The sequence below is a fragment of the Myotis davidii genome, unplaced genomic scaffold, assembly GCF_000327345.1.
Source record: "Myotis davidii unplaced genomic scaffold, ASM32734v1 scaffold20, whole genome shotgun sequence".
Lineage (NCBI taxonomy): Eukaryota > Metazoa > Chordata > Mammalia > Chiroptera > Vespertilionidae > Myotis > Myotis davidii.
The window spans coordinates 631,757-647,834 of record NW_006292574.1 but is presented as its reverse complement, the minus strand read 5'-3'; the positions used below and the strand labels follow the sequence as shown (position 1 = coordinate 647,834).

At 35.0% G+C, this 16,078-nt stretch overlaps 1 protein-coding gene across 2 annotated transcripts in view; it reads left to right on the top strand.

Annotated features, from left to right (window-relative positions):
- PCDH15 (protocadherin-related 15) overlaps positions 1 to 16,078 on the top strand; it is a 516,985-nt gene that overhangs the window by 388,072 nt on the left and 112,835 nt on the right. For both annotated transcript variants that reach the window (XM_015565490.1, XM_015565491.1), the window contains exons 21-22: positions 7,294 to 7,434; positions 9,314 to 9,426. In XM_015565490.1, the coding sequence (XP_015420976.1) occupies positions 7,294 to 7,434; positions 9,314 to 9,426 (254 nt within the window). The remainder of the gene's footprint in view (positions 1 to 7,293; positions 7,435 to 9,313; positions 9,427 to 16,078) is intronic.

Genomic DNA, 16,078 nt, shown 5'->3' with positions numbered 1-16,078 from the left:
TGACATAATCAAGAACTATTTTCATAATGCATGTCAGCTTGTGCAAATTGAGAAGCTATAAAACCCCACCCTTACTCCCTTTGGTCTTAAATACTTCATTTGAAAGCACACCATGAAACGGTTGGGACTTGATCTTTACAGTGACAATGGGTTATAATTAGCTTTGAAAGTGTAAATGAGTCCAAAAGGGAGGGCTTTATGAGAAAGTTAATACATGGTTAATGTCAAGAAAAGGCATTGGGAAGTGTTCTAAGAATCTGTGTTATTTTCTTTCCTTTTTTTTATAGCATATAGATTTCTTTCAAGAATAATTATAATGTTAAAATTACTTGAAATCAATATTAGATTCTAACTGTTGGTGATGTCAATGTTGCTCTGCTAATGAGGAAACTGCCAGGCTTACCAGCTAAAATGATGGCTTATGGCTTAAATAATTGCCTTTGTTTTGAATTTCTTGTCAGAGAAAATGGGAACAGAGCCTTTGAAGGGTAGCTTGGCCCGGCCAGTGTGGCTCAGTGGTTGAGCGTTGACCTGTAAACCAGGAGGTCATGGTTCGATTCTTGGTCAGGGCACATGCTGGGTTAAGGTCTCAATCTCCATTGTAGAGTGCGTGCAGAAGGCAGCCGATCAATGATTTTCTCTCATCACTGAGGTTTCTATCTCTCCCTCCCTCTCCCTCCCTCTCTGAAATCAATTAAAAAAGAATAAAGAAAGGGTAGCCTGGCTTCTCAGAAGTTGGATTCTTGGCCTGAACACCCTCAAAGCCAGGCCGTGGTAACTCTTGGTCTCGTTGATATTCCATTTCCTTAAATGATAGCTATTCTTCAGTGGTGGACCCCACCAAACATGTGCCTGCCACAATATAAACACTTTGTAGTACTTATTGAATGAATAAATCGGTCAGAAAACATTTAGTGTGGACTTCACAAATAAGACTATGGCAAGAGAGAAACAGAGATGAAGCCATGAGAGTGTGTATGAAAGGTGCCAAGGAATGAAGGTGCCCTGATATGGTCTGAGCTGCTCTGGGTCAGAATTCAACTTTTAAAAATGTAGGGGATTAGTTTAAATGAGGGTAGAAGAAATCAGCATAGAAAAACTACCCAAAAATTTCAGTTAAAAGTTGTTCCTGAATTTGTGTGCTGTGATTGGAACTGATTCAATGAATGTTAGCTATTAAAAGAATGCATTAAGGCTTTTTTTAGCCACTCATCTGGGGACAGGAAATATGGAAGGTATGTTTTATGGAACACATTTTATTTTGTAGGAAGAAGAAGCTTACTAATGACTTGCAAACAGGGCAGAGACAAAATTAAAGCTATATATTAGAACAATTAATTTCCTGTGATACACTTTAATCATGGAATGAGATAAATGAAACCAGGAGGCGAGTTAGCAGCTACTGCTTTCATTTCAGCATGAGAAGGAAAAAATTGATAATGAAAATGGGGGAAATATAAATACTTAAAAGCCATTGAAATAGAAGAATTAACAGTGATTGGGCCTGGGGTTGAATATCGCAGACAGAATAAAAGCACAATCAGAAGTGAATCAAGAGTTTCTCTCTAGCTGGAGTGAAAAAAAATATTTGCTTTGTTGCATCTCTTGGTTTACTCAAATATGTCTTAAATTTTTTACAGTATACACCTTGCAAGTTCTTTCTTTTTTCCTTCTTTTAAAAAAATACCTTTTTATTGATTTCAGAGAGAGAGAGAGATAGAAACATCAATGATGACAATCACTGATGGGCTGCCTCCTGCCACTGGGGACCGAGCCAGCAACCTGGGTGTGTGCCCTGACCAGGAATCAAACCATGACCCCCTGGCTCATGGTTTGATGCTCAACCACTGAGCCACACTCACCAGGCTATACCACATATTCTTTATTCACTCCTCCACTTACAGATATTTAGGTTATGTCCTCAATTTGGCTGTTGCGAATAATGCTTCCATGAACATGGGAGTGAAAATATTTCTTTGGGATCCAGATTTCAAAGCATTCAAGAAAATTTCAGTGACAGGAGCATTAACAGTTATGTTATGGACTCTGACATGAAAAGGATTCCCATGTAGCTGTGATCTTTATTAACAGTGAAGTAACCTGTGCATTTTTAGTACAGCAAGATGTTATGAACATATAGCAACAAGATTGCAATGTAGTAGCAGAATAGGAAGAAAAAAAATACCATTACATAAAGTTAGAAAAAAGCAAAAATGCACACAGTAGTACCAGTTAGATTTACCTACCCAAATGCTGCAGAGTAAACAATACCAAAATATCACTAGTTCATTATTTTAAAAAATTACATTTTGTGAGGCAGCTGGGTTGGCTGGTCTTAGATTAAGGCTGAAGGTTAAGTTCATGTCCAGTTCACATGCTTCTTTCCTCTGGAATCCTTTACTGAGCCACCTGCTGTTCACATAGTGAAGGACAGGATCACAAAAGAACTTGCTTAACTGCGTGATCACATGTAAGACTTTTGGTTGTGTGTCACAGTCCCTCAGCTTCCATCCACCAAACCAAGTCACAGGCCTAGCCCAAAATCAGTGGGGCAAGAAGTAGAGCTAAAAAATAAAGAAGAAAAAAACAGGAATATTTGCTGAACAATCAGGCAGTGCGCCACAACAGTGTAGTTAAAAGCTACTCTTTAAGTGCATTAAAATGGTTGCCCTTTTTGAAAAAAAGGAGGAGGTTATATTAAGTAGGAACAAGATGTGAGGAAAAATTGACATAAAGAAATGGGAAATAAATATGCCTGGCAGATGCATTGATGAAAATGTTCCATAAATTATTGGTTATATTTTACTTAAATCTCTGTATGTGTGGTCCAAACAAAATAAAAATCCCTCAGTATTAAAGGGCACTACATTAAGTGTTAAGGATTAAAATTTTCACGTTTTCTAACCTTAGAATTTCAAGCATAAAGACATAGAAATTAATCACAAATCAATCAAGTAAATAAAAATGACAACTGTGAAACCTTTAAGGAATAAATGTTTAGGGTGCTGTAAAACCAGGCACGAAGAGTCTGATTTTGTGTAGCGACTCAAGGATGGTTCTGGACAGAAGAATCAGGCTCAAAAGTAGGAGGAAAAAAATAAGTTTTTAAAAACAAAGGAGGCAATTTTGTAAGGAGGTAGAGAGATACACCTGAGTCAGATTGTATTCAGTCTGGTGACCACAAAGACAGTGTCAAGATGTTTTGTTTCATCCTAAGAAAAATGGGAGGATTTTAAGACAGAAAGGATAGGGTTGCTAATTACTAGCTCTAGTTCAAGTTCATCTTTATTTTTAAGTTCCCTTGGTTTTGGAAGTTGGTCTTTGTGAAGGAAATTTTATTTTGTTTGGACCACAGGTACAGAGATTTTAGTAAAATATAATTTAAAGGAAGTTAAATATGCCCCCATGGTTATCTTATACATTTAAAAATGTATCCAAATGAAGAAATGTTAAAAGAAATATACGATTTGATGTCTCTAGGGGATTGACTTATGTTTGCCTTTGAAAAACATTTCCCAAAAGAGTCAGTGGTAAATAATCTTGAAGCCAATATTTCTTAAAATCTTTAGTAGCTATGTGAATACAATATCTGTAGAAACTGAACTATATGCAGACATGATGTTAAGTTAATAATATATGGCATAAGGACCTTGCCTTTAAGAGCTTCAACTCACTGTGTTGTCAAAGCATAGTGGTCACTTCAGGTGTTTAAAAGCAGGGTTGGGCCCTAACTGGTGGATAGAGCATCAGCCTGCGGACTCAAGGGTCCCAGGTTCGATTCCAGTCAAGGGCATGTACCTTGGTTGCGGGCACATACCCAGTAGGTGGTGTGCAGGAGGCAACTGATCGATTTTTCTCTCTCATCAATGTTTCTAACTCTCTATCTCTCTCCTTTCCTCTCTGTAGAAAATCAATAAAGTATATTTGAGAAAAAAAAAACATGTAGAATTTAAAAGCAGTGTTGGGGGGAGGAAGAAAGAAAAGCACATGACCCTCCCAGTGTTTACATGGAGAGTTTGACTGCAGTTTTTTCTACTCTCTTTTAAGTAGACCTTAACATCTAGTTAAATGCACTAAAATTTTTTAAATGAATGTCATTATAAGTGAACAACAACAACCACAAATCAAACCACTTTATAGTACTCCCTGATGCTAAGTCATATTTGAGAAATTTTGTGAATTACACTGTTACAGAATACATCAGATTAGCTGATTTCAAAGACATTGAGGAAAAACAATTTTGGAAACCATGTCAGAGAGAAAACTCTTTGTGTGCTTGAAAACAAATTACCTAATGTTTGTGTGTAATGATAATAATAGGGTTAGTATTTCCTGACAAAATGTGATTGCCATTATTATGAAGAAAATTACATGGGTCTAAGCAATTTCTTGGTAATTATGTATTTAAGAAAAATGACTAAATCCAGATATCCCCTGATAGTATGCATTTATTATTTTGTCCATTATAGTCTCATTGAAATTCCTTATGTTTGCAGGTTTAGAACATCTTTCATACAGATCTGCAATTACCTTCTGTAGTAATTAACTACATTCTCACCATCATTAAGTCAAAACATACTGTGTTTGACACTAACTATAAGAATAGAAATTAGAAGTAAAAATGTACTAAGTAATAAAGAAAATAGTTGAAATCTCAAGGTTACGTTTTCTTTATATAAATTTACATTTATTCAGCTACATTAGTTACATATGCCTTGTTATTGTATAGAAATATGTTACTTTTAGTTTATAAAAAACTAACATAAGCAGAATTGTGACAGGGTTGTTTTTTGGTCTGTCATATTCCCATTATCTAGAAAAACTGCCAGACTCAGAGTATCATCTCAGTATATCACCAAATTACTACATATGTACTAAATAAATTACTATTCCAGTAGTTTTGTCTCCTATTAATATTTATGGAGTTTTACATATGTCAAATTTAGTAGATAAAAGGACATCACAGTGTTGAAATCATGCCTTTCACATTTTGGAAACCGCACAATATTTAAATGAGTCACATACTATTCGAAATTGTATTTGGAAAGAAGCCTAATACATAAACAAACAAATTAATTAATTCATTTAATAGATGTCATAAATCATGTCGTTCTTTGGGGCTATTAGGGTTGGCAAACATCCCCAGAGTCCCATTAAGTTATTGACTAATGTTACTAGTGTTGGTGTTTGTGTTTAACTAGGAAAAATTATATTGTATACATAATCCTTTAAGACTTAAGTTACATAAAGAAGTTACTTAACTTCTTTGAACCTCATTTCCATATAAGAATAATAAGATCATTTCAGGGGATCGGTGTTTGTATTTAATGAAAAATGAAAACACTTAGTGAATGCCAGGCACATAGATTTTGGTTGCTGTTTCCTCCTCAGTCTTGCTTTCATGGCAAAAATGCCTCACTTTGCTTCTGGTCTGGGACAGCGCTTGTATCTTCATCATTTGTGAACTTTAGGATACCAATGCCTGGACTCAGGAAGTAACTCTGGTGTCATCCATGACATTGTCTAATTGGAAAATCAAGTTTTCATAAAACTACCATGCTCATAGGGTCTTTACAATATCCCCAAATAAGTACAGGGGTGGGCAAAAGTATGTTTACAGTTGTTTCTATAGCAAATAATAGAGCAATTAATAAATAATAATACAGGAATAAACTCCATGTTTCACATACTGAAACCTATTTCGAAACAGTAAACCTATTTTTGCAAATCCCTGTATGTACAAATTTTAAGTAAATTTTTACAGGATATTTTGTTTTAAAAGACATTTTCAACTTATTCCACTTAATAATGATACATACCTACTTTTATTGCTTTGAGTTTAAAATGGCCCAAGTCTTGACCCATAAATTGTTTTAGTTTGTCACTCTAATACTCAAATAATATAACAGATCAGATTCCACTGTAATATCTACAAATCAAATTATTTTTAGGCATATTACATTTTCTTATTTAAGTGTCTACATAGAGAGGTATAAAATCCACTTGACTATAACTCTGAAAATCTGTGCTTTAGTTCTAGCACCTTCATTTGGTACATCCATGCTTCTGATAGCTTTATCAGAAATATGAGATCATTGTGTTTTTCTGTGCACCTTTTGTCCTCCCCACTTGACCAAATATGAGGCCCATAGTACATAAGTATGTATTTCTCACCATTGCCTATCATCTTGAGAGGTGAATGTGAATAGCTATGGATGAGTATCTATGACCAGATATTGATGGGTTTAAAATTGAAAACTTGTCACCACATTATGAGTTAAGTAGATTCTTAGAGATCCTCTATACCAGTGATGGTGAACCTATGACACGTGTGTCAGAGTTGACACGCCAACTCATTTTTTTGGTTGATTTTTCTTTGTTAAATGGCATTTAAACATATAAAATAAATATCAGAAATATAAGTCTTTGTTGTACTATGGTTGCAAATATCAAAAAGTTTCTATATGTGACACGGCACCAGAGTTAAGTTAGGGTTTTTCAAAATGCTGACACGCCAAGCTCAAAAGGTTCGCCATCAGTGCTCTATACCATATATAAAATTATCTATGTATCAATGATTTTTGCAATCCCTAAAAATATTACTAATAATATCTGAGTTTTGTTCAATGATGTGTAACTCAGATTTATTACATCATGCAGTATATAATTGGTGTAAGAACACATCATCTATAACCTATTACTGTAGATTATATGAGGATTTATTTATTAGAAAAATTCAGAGGATTCCATAATTATTTTAAAGGAGAGCTTCATAGCCGAATGTAGTAACTACAATAGTAATTAACATGGAATATAAGCACCGAAGCTGAGAAGTAGGGAAGAGATAATGTTTTACATTCACCCAATCCAGAAAAAAAGGGGCGGGGGGGAATTTTCCTTATGATAGATGTTTTCATTTTTCTACTACTGTACTCGAATCTTTTTGAAGGAATATTAGCAGATATGGTGTTTAGGGAGTAAGTTGAGATTCATAAAATTAAAGACAAATGGAAGAGAGGATAGTCAAGTCAACCATTAATTTATTATTTTACATAATTTTGAATGACATGTAGTAAAAACTCTTTGCTAATTTAGATTGAGTTATTGGAATGAAATGAAGACTATGCTACATCTGCACCTGGAATTATGGAAAATTGAAATATGATTTTTCACTTTTAAAGGCCATGCTTTTTAAAAATCATTTTAACATTATCACTACACTTTGTGTTTGTTGTGTGACTGTAAATTAATAACATATAATAACATATATATATATATATAATTTTATTATAGGGATTACCTGCAAGTCGTGTGAGATATAGAGTAGATGGTGTCCAGTCTCCTTATCCTGCCAGTATTTTTGATGTAGAAGAAGATTCTGGAACAGTAATAACTCGAGTCAATCTTAATGAAGAACCTACGACCATTTTTAAGGTTAGTTTTCCATACTTGTCTCTTAGATGCTTAATTTTTATTGAAATTTTGGTTTAACAGGTGACCATACTTCTTTCTCTTTTTCTTCTTTTTAATATTTTAAAATTATTAACAATACATTTTATCTGCATTGACACTTTGATAATACAGTTCGATAAAAAGAAAAAAATCACTTGATATTTCACACCTTGGAGATAACTAGAATTTACCATTTTACTCTCTATCCTTATACTTCTATTTAAGTACAAATACATGTTTTAAGTAACATGGTAATATTATTCATACTGATTTTTTAACTTTTACATACCAATGAATACTATTAATGCTATTATTTTCATGGTTGCATGATATTCTATTGTATGAATACAGTATCCTTTTTGTTTGTTTGTTTATACCTTGTTGGATAACTAGGCTGTTTCTAATTTTTTGTTATACTAATCTTGGCTTTTATGAAACTCCTTTTGCAATTATCATTTGCCACTTGCTTTTCTTTCTTTTTTTTTCCTTAAATAACTGCAGGCAGAATTGCTGGATCAAGTTTATGTGCTCATGATTGTTATACTTCCAGAAAATGTGAAATAATATTATCCCTCACTATTCTCATAAGTAATCTATTTTGTTGAATGTGTCCATTTTCTATAGTTACTTAGAATAAAATTTTTCACTGTGAATAAAGCCCTTGGCTCTACAAAGAGTTTAGTGGTGTGATAAAGCGTATGTTTCTGTGTGAAACCAAACAGCTCTGTGCCTGAGTTGTTTGCTTGACTTAAAAGATTTACAACCCTTAAGCACAGAAAACATAATGCCCACCCCAGTATTACCTGATATAATTCAAACTAAAACTAATCTAAACCCTAATATAAGTAAAGGCATCCAACACATTTTGATTGTTTTCATAATAGTCTCCATTTTTTCAATCAAATACTCATCAGTTAACATTGCAACTATCAATAAATACTATGTCTCACATAATTTTATCAGTATTTGGAATAATTATTTTCTTTGTAAGATTGAAATCTAAAGGTAAATATGGCTCTCAGGTGATCCTTGGTTATGGTTTCATGATCTAGTTTGAATAAATTTAGATGAGTAATCTGTAGCTTTCAAAATTATATTCTGGAGAAACACATAATTTTGAATATATTTATCATTTCTTATCATAAACACTAAAATTCTTCTAGATATAAAGTAGACTATCAAAGAAAATGATAAATCATAAAAGTTATTTTCATAATAAATCTTATACAGCTTAAGACTTATTACACTTAAGACTAAAGCTTTTTTAGTTTTCATTATTTGAACACTTCCTGCTGTAAACTTGGTTTCATATGTTGTAATTGTTTTTAAGTGAGTGTATTTCAAAGTGTGTTAAAGTCTAAACATTTCCAATTTTATCCTCCAGAGTAAGTATTTCTGGCCTATAATCTTGCAGACAATTAATTCACGTTGGAAAAATTAATTTCCTTATATATGCAAGCTAATTAGCTTTTTGCTATTGATGTGACTGAATTTAACACTTTTTAAATGTGTTCATGCCTAGAAAAACATGTTTTCACTGTAGGCACTAGTGAAATTATGGGAGTTTATCATTGGGAGATATAACATAACTGTTTTACTGGTAGTTTTATTTATCATAGAGTTACTAACTCAATTTATTTGAGTTATATCATCTCACAAATTAAAGTGATAACATTTACCTGGCAGGGTTTTGTGCAGATTAAATAATACATGTAGCATACATTAGTACATTGCCTACTACCCGATGTTCAGTGTTCCACCTCCTAGAATCAGGCAGTCCAGTGATTAAAAGCACATATGGAAAAATGAGAAAGTGTTTTGTTGTAAATAATTTTAACGTGAATTTTTATTACTTTTTAAGTTGGTGGTTATTGCGTTTGATGATGGTGAGCCTGTGATGTCCAGCAGTGCCGTGGTGAAAATCCTTGTCTTACATCCCGGAGAAATCCCACGTTTCACACAAGAGGAATACAGGTATTGATTCCTATTGGGTTTTGTAATTAATAAAGGGCTTAGCTTTGTTTGTGCTTCTAAACATTGATGTGATATATGAAGTTATCAATGAAGTGCTCTCCCAATTCTAGTCTAAGCTTCTCTAAATTAGCATAACATTATATTTATTTTAAAAGTTAATATAGGTAAAATAACACTTTACTGAAATAATATTAGTTTTACTAATGCTTTGATGAAGAATGCATCCTTTACAAGTAACTAAAGCAAGCTTTGAAAAATACAGCATTGTGTTTGGGGGTTTAAGATATAACTAATGGTCTCAATGGTAAGAAGCAGCCATTTAGTTTCTTACTATTGACAGACACACTATATTACCCTATTGGGGCATGTTTCAGAAATGATATTTCCCAAAAAATCAGTGAAAGAGAAAAAGAGACACACAGAGAGAGTATTGTGTGTGTATGTGTATAATGTTTGTTACATATTTATAGCTATAGAGTTAGTGCGTACACTATGTTAGGCCAGGCTGCCATGATAAAATATTAGGAACTGGGTGTTTTAAACAGTAGACATGTATTTCCTCACAGTTTTGGAGACTGGAAGTCTGAGCTCAGGGTGCCAGCATGGTCAGATTCTGGTGAGGACTCTCTTCCTGGCTTATAGATGGCTGCCTTCTCACTCGGGCTCAGTAGCGGGGGAAGTGCTCTGCTGTCTCTTCTTGTCGGGACACTAATCCCAAAATAAAGACCTCGTTCTCGGGGCCTGATCTAAATCGAATTACCTCCCAGTTGCCCCTTCTCCATTGTTTTATTTTTATCTCCAAGTTAAAACATTAACCTACTTTCTTTAGTATGTTAGAACCCACAGGAGATAGTTTTCTCACAGACATTTGCAGGAGACCCACTATATACTGCATATTTACTACTTACTTATTCTGTCCATACCATTAAAAGGCAGCCAGTCATTACATTCCAGAGGTTTTCCACCATGTGTGGAAATACAGAACTCTATGAAAAATACAATACAGTATGAAAATACAATAATAGAAGCTCACAATACTAAGGAAGCATGTTGGAAACACACTTGCTGGTAACTGTGTGTGAACATGATCAACATAGTGTTGAGCTGTATCTTGAAGGAAAGTGGAGATAAGTCACTGAATAAAAAATGTGGAAAGATGTTGCACTCCAAAGACTCAGCATATACAAAATTATAAATGAGGAATATGGGAGATGTATTGAATTCCAGAACATTTTAGTAAGTTATGTTATCTAGAGACCAATTAGAAGAAAATATCATATAAGAGAACACTTTATCATATTCTAGACTTTAGACTTCATTGCTCTGATAATTTCTAAGAACTACTTAAAAATATTAAGCTAGTTCAGGGGCTGCGATACTGAAGGAGGAGGTAAGTGATCCATCTGGGAATATTTACCACACTCAACGCAGGAGTTTTCTCCTTTAGTGAAAAGCTGTCCATGCAATATTCAAGTACTAAATTAAATTATATAATTACCAGAAAAATTGTACATAACACATATGTAAACCATTGAGATGTAAAGCATATTTAAAATAATATTAATTTTTTATCAATCTATGTTTAAGGTCATTTTCTCCATTGTGTCTATTATTACCAAATCCCTTCCTTTTGTGCTGACATGGTAACCTCCAATTTTTTGATGTGGAACATACCGTTTTCTGCTCTTGGAGAATTTACTTGAATGTGTACACTTGGTTCTTCTCAACAACCAAAATGCATGTAAACTCTTATTTCTCACTAAATTATATAGTAGATGCTCACACACACACAAAAAAAAACATGTTCTTACTGTTTAAGGTGGGTTCGAAAATCCCAGTTTCAGCCCAATAAAGTCTCTCTTGGCTCTCAAGAACTTCTCACCCCAAATCTGTTCATTCCTTGGAAGCCCCAAGAGAAGAGAAAATAGGTGTAGTGTGTAACAGTTTCCCTTTAAATAAAATCAAAACACGTTGTCCACTATCGCCAGGCTTTCATTTGGAGCTCATGTCCTTATTAATAGAAGTATGCCTTGCTCCTTAACTTCTCTAGCTAAAACATTGTGGTATTATGGTCAAAGTAATAGATCTCATGAGGGCATTGCTCACTTAGCTTTCTTTTTCAAATCATCTTCATTTAATTCCACCATTTAAAAAGTATTTTTCAATGAATAATTTACCATTCCTTACCTTCTTTGCAAATAGATTCTATTAATAAAGTTGTTAACTTATAGAAGAAGCAGCTGGCCAATTATTGGTGCTAAAATTAAGAGGAGTCACATGATCACATGTGGAAGAATTTTTTACCTTCCTGAAGAACGTATCTAATAATTACAGATAGTGCCCTGGCTATCCTGGTTCATTTGTCATTCTGATACATAGAAGTAATTTGGCAGTCTTAGTGCATCCTGCAGTTTATGAAGGGAATCCTACAAAAGTATCAATATAATTACTGTAAATGATTCAGTAGTCCTTGAGTACTTGTTTTGTTTTCTATCAGACACCCAGAAATTGGCATAATAAAACGTCATATTAAATATCGGCAGCCCTAGCCAGTTTGGCTCAGAGGGTAGACCATCAGCCTCCAGACTGAAGGGTCCCGGTTTCAATTCCGGTCAAGGTCACATGCCAGGTAATGGGTTTGATCCCCAGTAGGAAGCGTGCAGGAGGCAGCCAATCAATGATTTTCTTGCATCATTGATGCTTCTATCTCTTTCCTTCACCCTTCCTTTGTGAAATCAATAAATACATATATATCGAAAAGTCTATGAAAAATTATAAAAGTAAATACATATTGGCAGAGTATACTACTTTTTGAATAAATGCAAAGAATTGAATTTAAATGTTTATGTAGGCCTAATTTTATCTAAAACATGGAATGAACTATTAAGAAACATAAGGTTGATGATAATTTTTCTTTGTCAATCATGTCTTTATCATTTACTAATTATGGTGTTTTTAAAGATTTTTGGAGAAGTACAGTGCAGAGAGTTACTGGATACCTCCTAATCTTTTCTTATTCCTCCTAGGCATACAGCTAGACTGTATTTCGTAGCTTCACTGGCTATGTGGAGCCAGGTGACTTTGAGTCCTGGCCAATAAAATGAGGAACATTAGGGACTTACAATTTCTTGGCCTGATTTAACCTTTTCCCCTGTTGGATGGATGAATTGGAAAAATCCCCAGGAAACCTTGCGAGACATATGTTGGCAGTAGTGGAAATATGATGTAAAAGGAGCTAGGCCTCTGAATCACAGTTTGGAGGAGAGCTACCCAAGTAGGGATGCCCTCAATGAATTATGTTAAGCAAGAAACACGAGGGCTTACCTATCATGTTAGCTGGTCAACTAGGATAGTTGGTCAATATTTTATTTATATGAAACAACTGATTGAATAATTGATATCTTTTTAGAAACTTTTCTCATTTATATTGCAGTAATTGCCAGTTTGTCGTTTTAAAACAGTATTCATGGTAGAATATTGTTATTCTTGTTTGATATTTTCTTTTTATCTGTTCAACTACTAGCTTTGGCAAAATGTATACACCATTTCAGACTGCTGTGATGGCCAACACAGTCTCCTTTCTAACTGGGAAAAAATATAGAACGGTTGCTGGAAATCCCATATGTATCCTTCCCTCTCTTATTGTTTTCAAATCCATTTAGTGCTTGAGCTGGATGCACATAACTTCCAGAGATGCCAGGGTTATTAATACCTGATTATCAGGATGATCCCTTGTGTAGGAATTGATGGATGGCAGACTGTGCCACCCCTAATTGTGCCATTTTGGCATAAGGATTATTTTGAGCTAAAAGCACTTAAAAAATCACAGATGCAAGAAGGGCATTCTAATCTCCTCTTTTCACTTTGAAAACAGAAGATTTACAACTCCCATGTGAAAGATGCCCTTCCTACATCAGGAGAAAAAAAGCATTATCTAATGGGGAGTCGAAGCCAAGAGAATTCTATATAAACAGGCCTTGTTCAAATCACTCTTATCTCCCTGCCTCGCTACAGAGTTTAGTTACTTGGTCACAGTAGCCTCTCTTTGTTCCCCTTCATATAAAAGCATGTAGGTTCTGTCATTTCTTTGGGTTTTCATTGCATTATGGGGACTCCCATGTCATATAGAATTCACATAAATATATCTGCTTTCTCCGTTAATTGGTCTTATGTCAGTTTAATACTTAGGTCTAGCCAAAAAATCCTGAAGAAAGAGGTAAAATTTTACCTCCCCTCTAGAACTGCTTCTGGTGGAAACACTTCTGCTTTATGTGATCCAATTTGGCAGGACACAGAATTTTAATGCAAGATGTCTGTCCTTTGTAGGGTTTGTGGGGGAGGGTGCTCCTGGGGTAAGCAGGGAAAGCAGTAATCCACGTTGCATAGCATTGTGAGATGGGGTTTGGTTTTGCATCTCAGGAATGTCTGCGTTTCAATATTGACTTTTTCAATGCCTCAGTACAAACTAGTTTTCACCAAATGAGTCGGTGTTAAAGAGAGGCTCTAAAGACACAATATTCACGTATTTTAGAACTTTGAATTCTAAACCTGACCTCCTCCCTAGACCCAATTATCTTATTTTTGGATTAGCCAGTCATTAAATCTTTAAACCTCTGCATAAAATGGTGAGGGAAGGTTAGGCTGCTGTAAAAATAAAGGCCTCCATTTTAATGGTTTAGAGAACAAAACAAACGAAAACATGCTTTTGGCTCACATGACAGCCTTAAATGAGTTTCAGGTTGGTGATAGTCTTCCATGCGATCCTTCAGGCACCCAGGCAAATTTAGGCTCCTCCACCTTTAGTATGTTTCAAAATACCTCTGCCCACTGTCATTTCAGTCCACAAGGAGGGAAAGAGGCAGAAGTCCACACCAGAGATTTTCTGAATCAAGTGAGGTGGGAGTTGCAAATTGGACACCAGCTCACTTTTTATCCCGAAAATTTGGGCACTTTATGAAACAGCAGAGGAGTGCTGTTCCTTGCGAGGCAGCTCTGTCCAATTCTACCTCTATTACTGCGGGAAAGAGAAAGTGATGTTGGTGGAGAACTGGCATTAAGTGTGTAATTTTAGACACGTTATAGATTTTAGTTGCTGCAGTCATTCTAAAATGAGTCGGTTTTTATTAAGAATACACAACATCAGACCGAAGAACTAATGGTGTAATAGTAAAGAAACTTCGGTTTTTATTAAGAATACACAACATCAGACCCAAGAACTAATGGTGCAATAGTAAAGAAACTTTTTTTTTTTTTTACTTTTTAAAATATGTTAGGGAAAGCGAATACCATCTTTTTTAAAATAATAAGAGAATTAATACTTCTTTCCTTTGAATAGGGAGCAAATCTCAAATGGACATTTTGGTATGTTTTAAATGATGTAGAATGATTTTTATGTGTCAAGTATTAATATTACATATTCCAAACTAAAACTTTCTGGACTTTAAGCTAATGTTTGGTTATTTGATTACAATTAATTACTTTCTCCATTTTCCAGAGCCGTTAATTGTCTTCATCATAAAAGAAAAAGAAAAGGAAACATAGTAGCAGAGTGTAAATGAGAGTTTTGAGCTATCAAGTAGCTTTGTGGAAACCATCAAAAAGATCTGAGAGGTGGCATTTACTATTTGGAAAACATTTCCCAATGTACCAGTTTCACCTAGACATAAAAACAAAATCCATTATTCTTTTTATAAAATGAAAAACAGTTAATGTTGAGCTACTGATAATTGCTTGGTTGCTGGAATATAGCAATAGACCTGTCATTATCTTTTCTAAAATGATCAAAGAACAGTAGCAACCAACAAATAATAAACCTCATGGCAAATATACTGTAATATTTGCTGGAGGAAGAATGTATTAGCTTGTCAGCTCAGTTTTTTGATGACAGATAATTAGGTTAGCCGAGCAATGTAAAAGTAGCAATACTACAGAAAACCAAACCCTCACTTCACATACTTAATTGTTATGTCTTTGTTTTCTTTTCATATTTAAAAAGTCCCTTACTCTCTGCTAGTGGTTATTGAAAAAAGAAGAAATGAAGTTTGTAAAATTATTCACGGATTTTTCAAAAACAACCCTATATTAAGTGAAATAATTTGGCTTGTCAAGAGTAGAAATTTCTCACATTATTTATCGTGTTTGTAATTTATAATATTGGAATATTTAATACATGTTGGGAAAAGATTTGATTCTCTTTCATCAAGTCCTGTGAACTGGAGTTGTTTGCTGATGGGCTGGCTTTATGCAATTTTTCAGAGTAGGAGGACACTCAAATGGGAAAGCAATTTGCCCTTGCTGACTTACTTTTATCATGGCCCAATCCTATATAATAAAGAGCTAATATGCAAATGGTCATCGTGCCCTCGCGCCAGAGGACCTGAGGCTGGGGCTAGGGGACCTGAGGCCGGGCCGGGGGATGAGAGGCTGTGCTCCCCACTGGGTAGGGCTTGACGAGGGACCTGAGACTGCATCCCCACCTGGTGCCAGGCTGGGGAACCTGAGGCTGCACGCCCCCCCACCCCTCACCCAGCACTGGGCCGGGGAACCTGAGGCTGCACCCCCACCTGGTGCCTGGCTGGGGGACCTGAGGCTGCGCCCCCTGCCCTGCAGAGCTTGACAGGGGTGGGGCCGGCCGGGTCCGGATCTAGCGCAA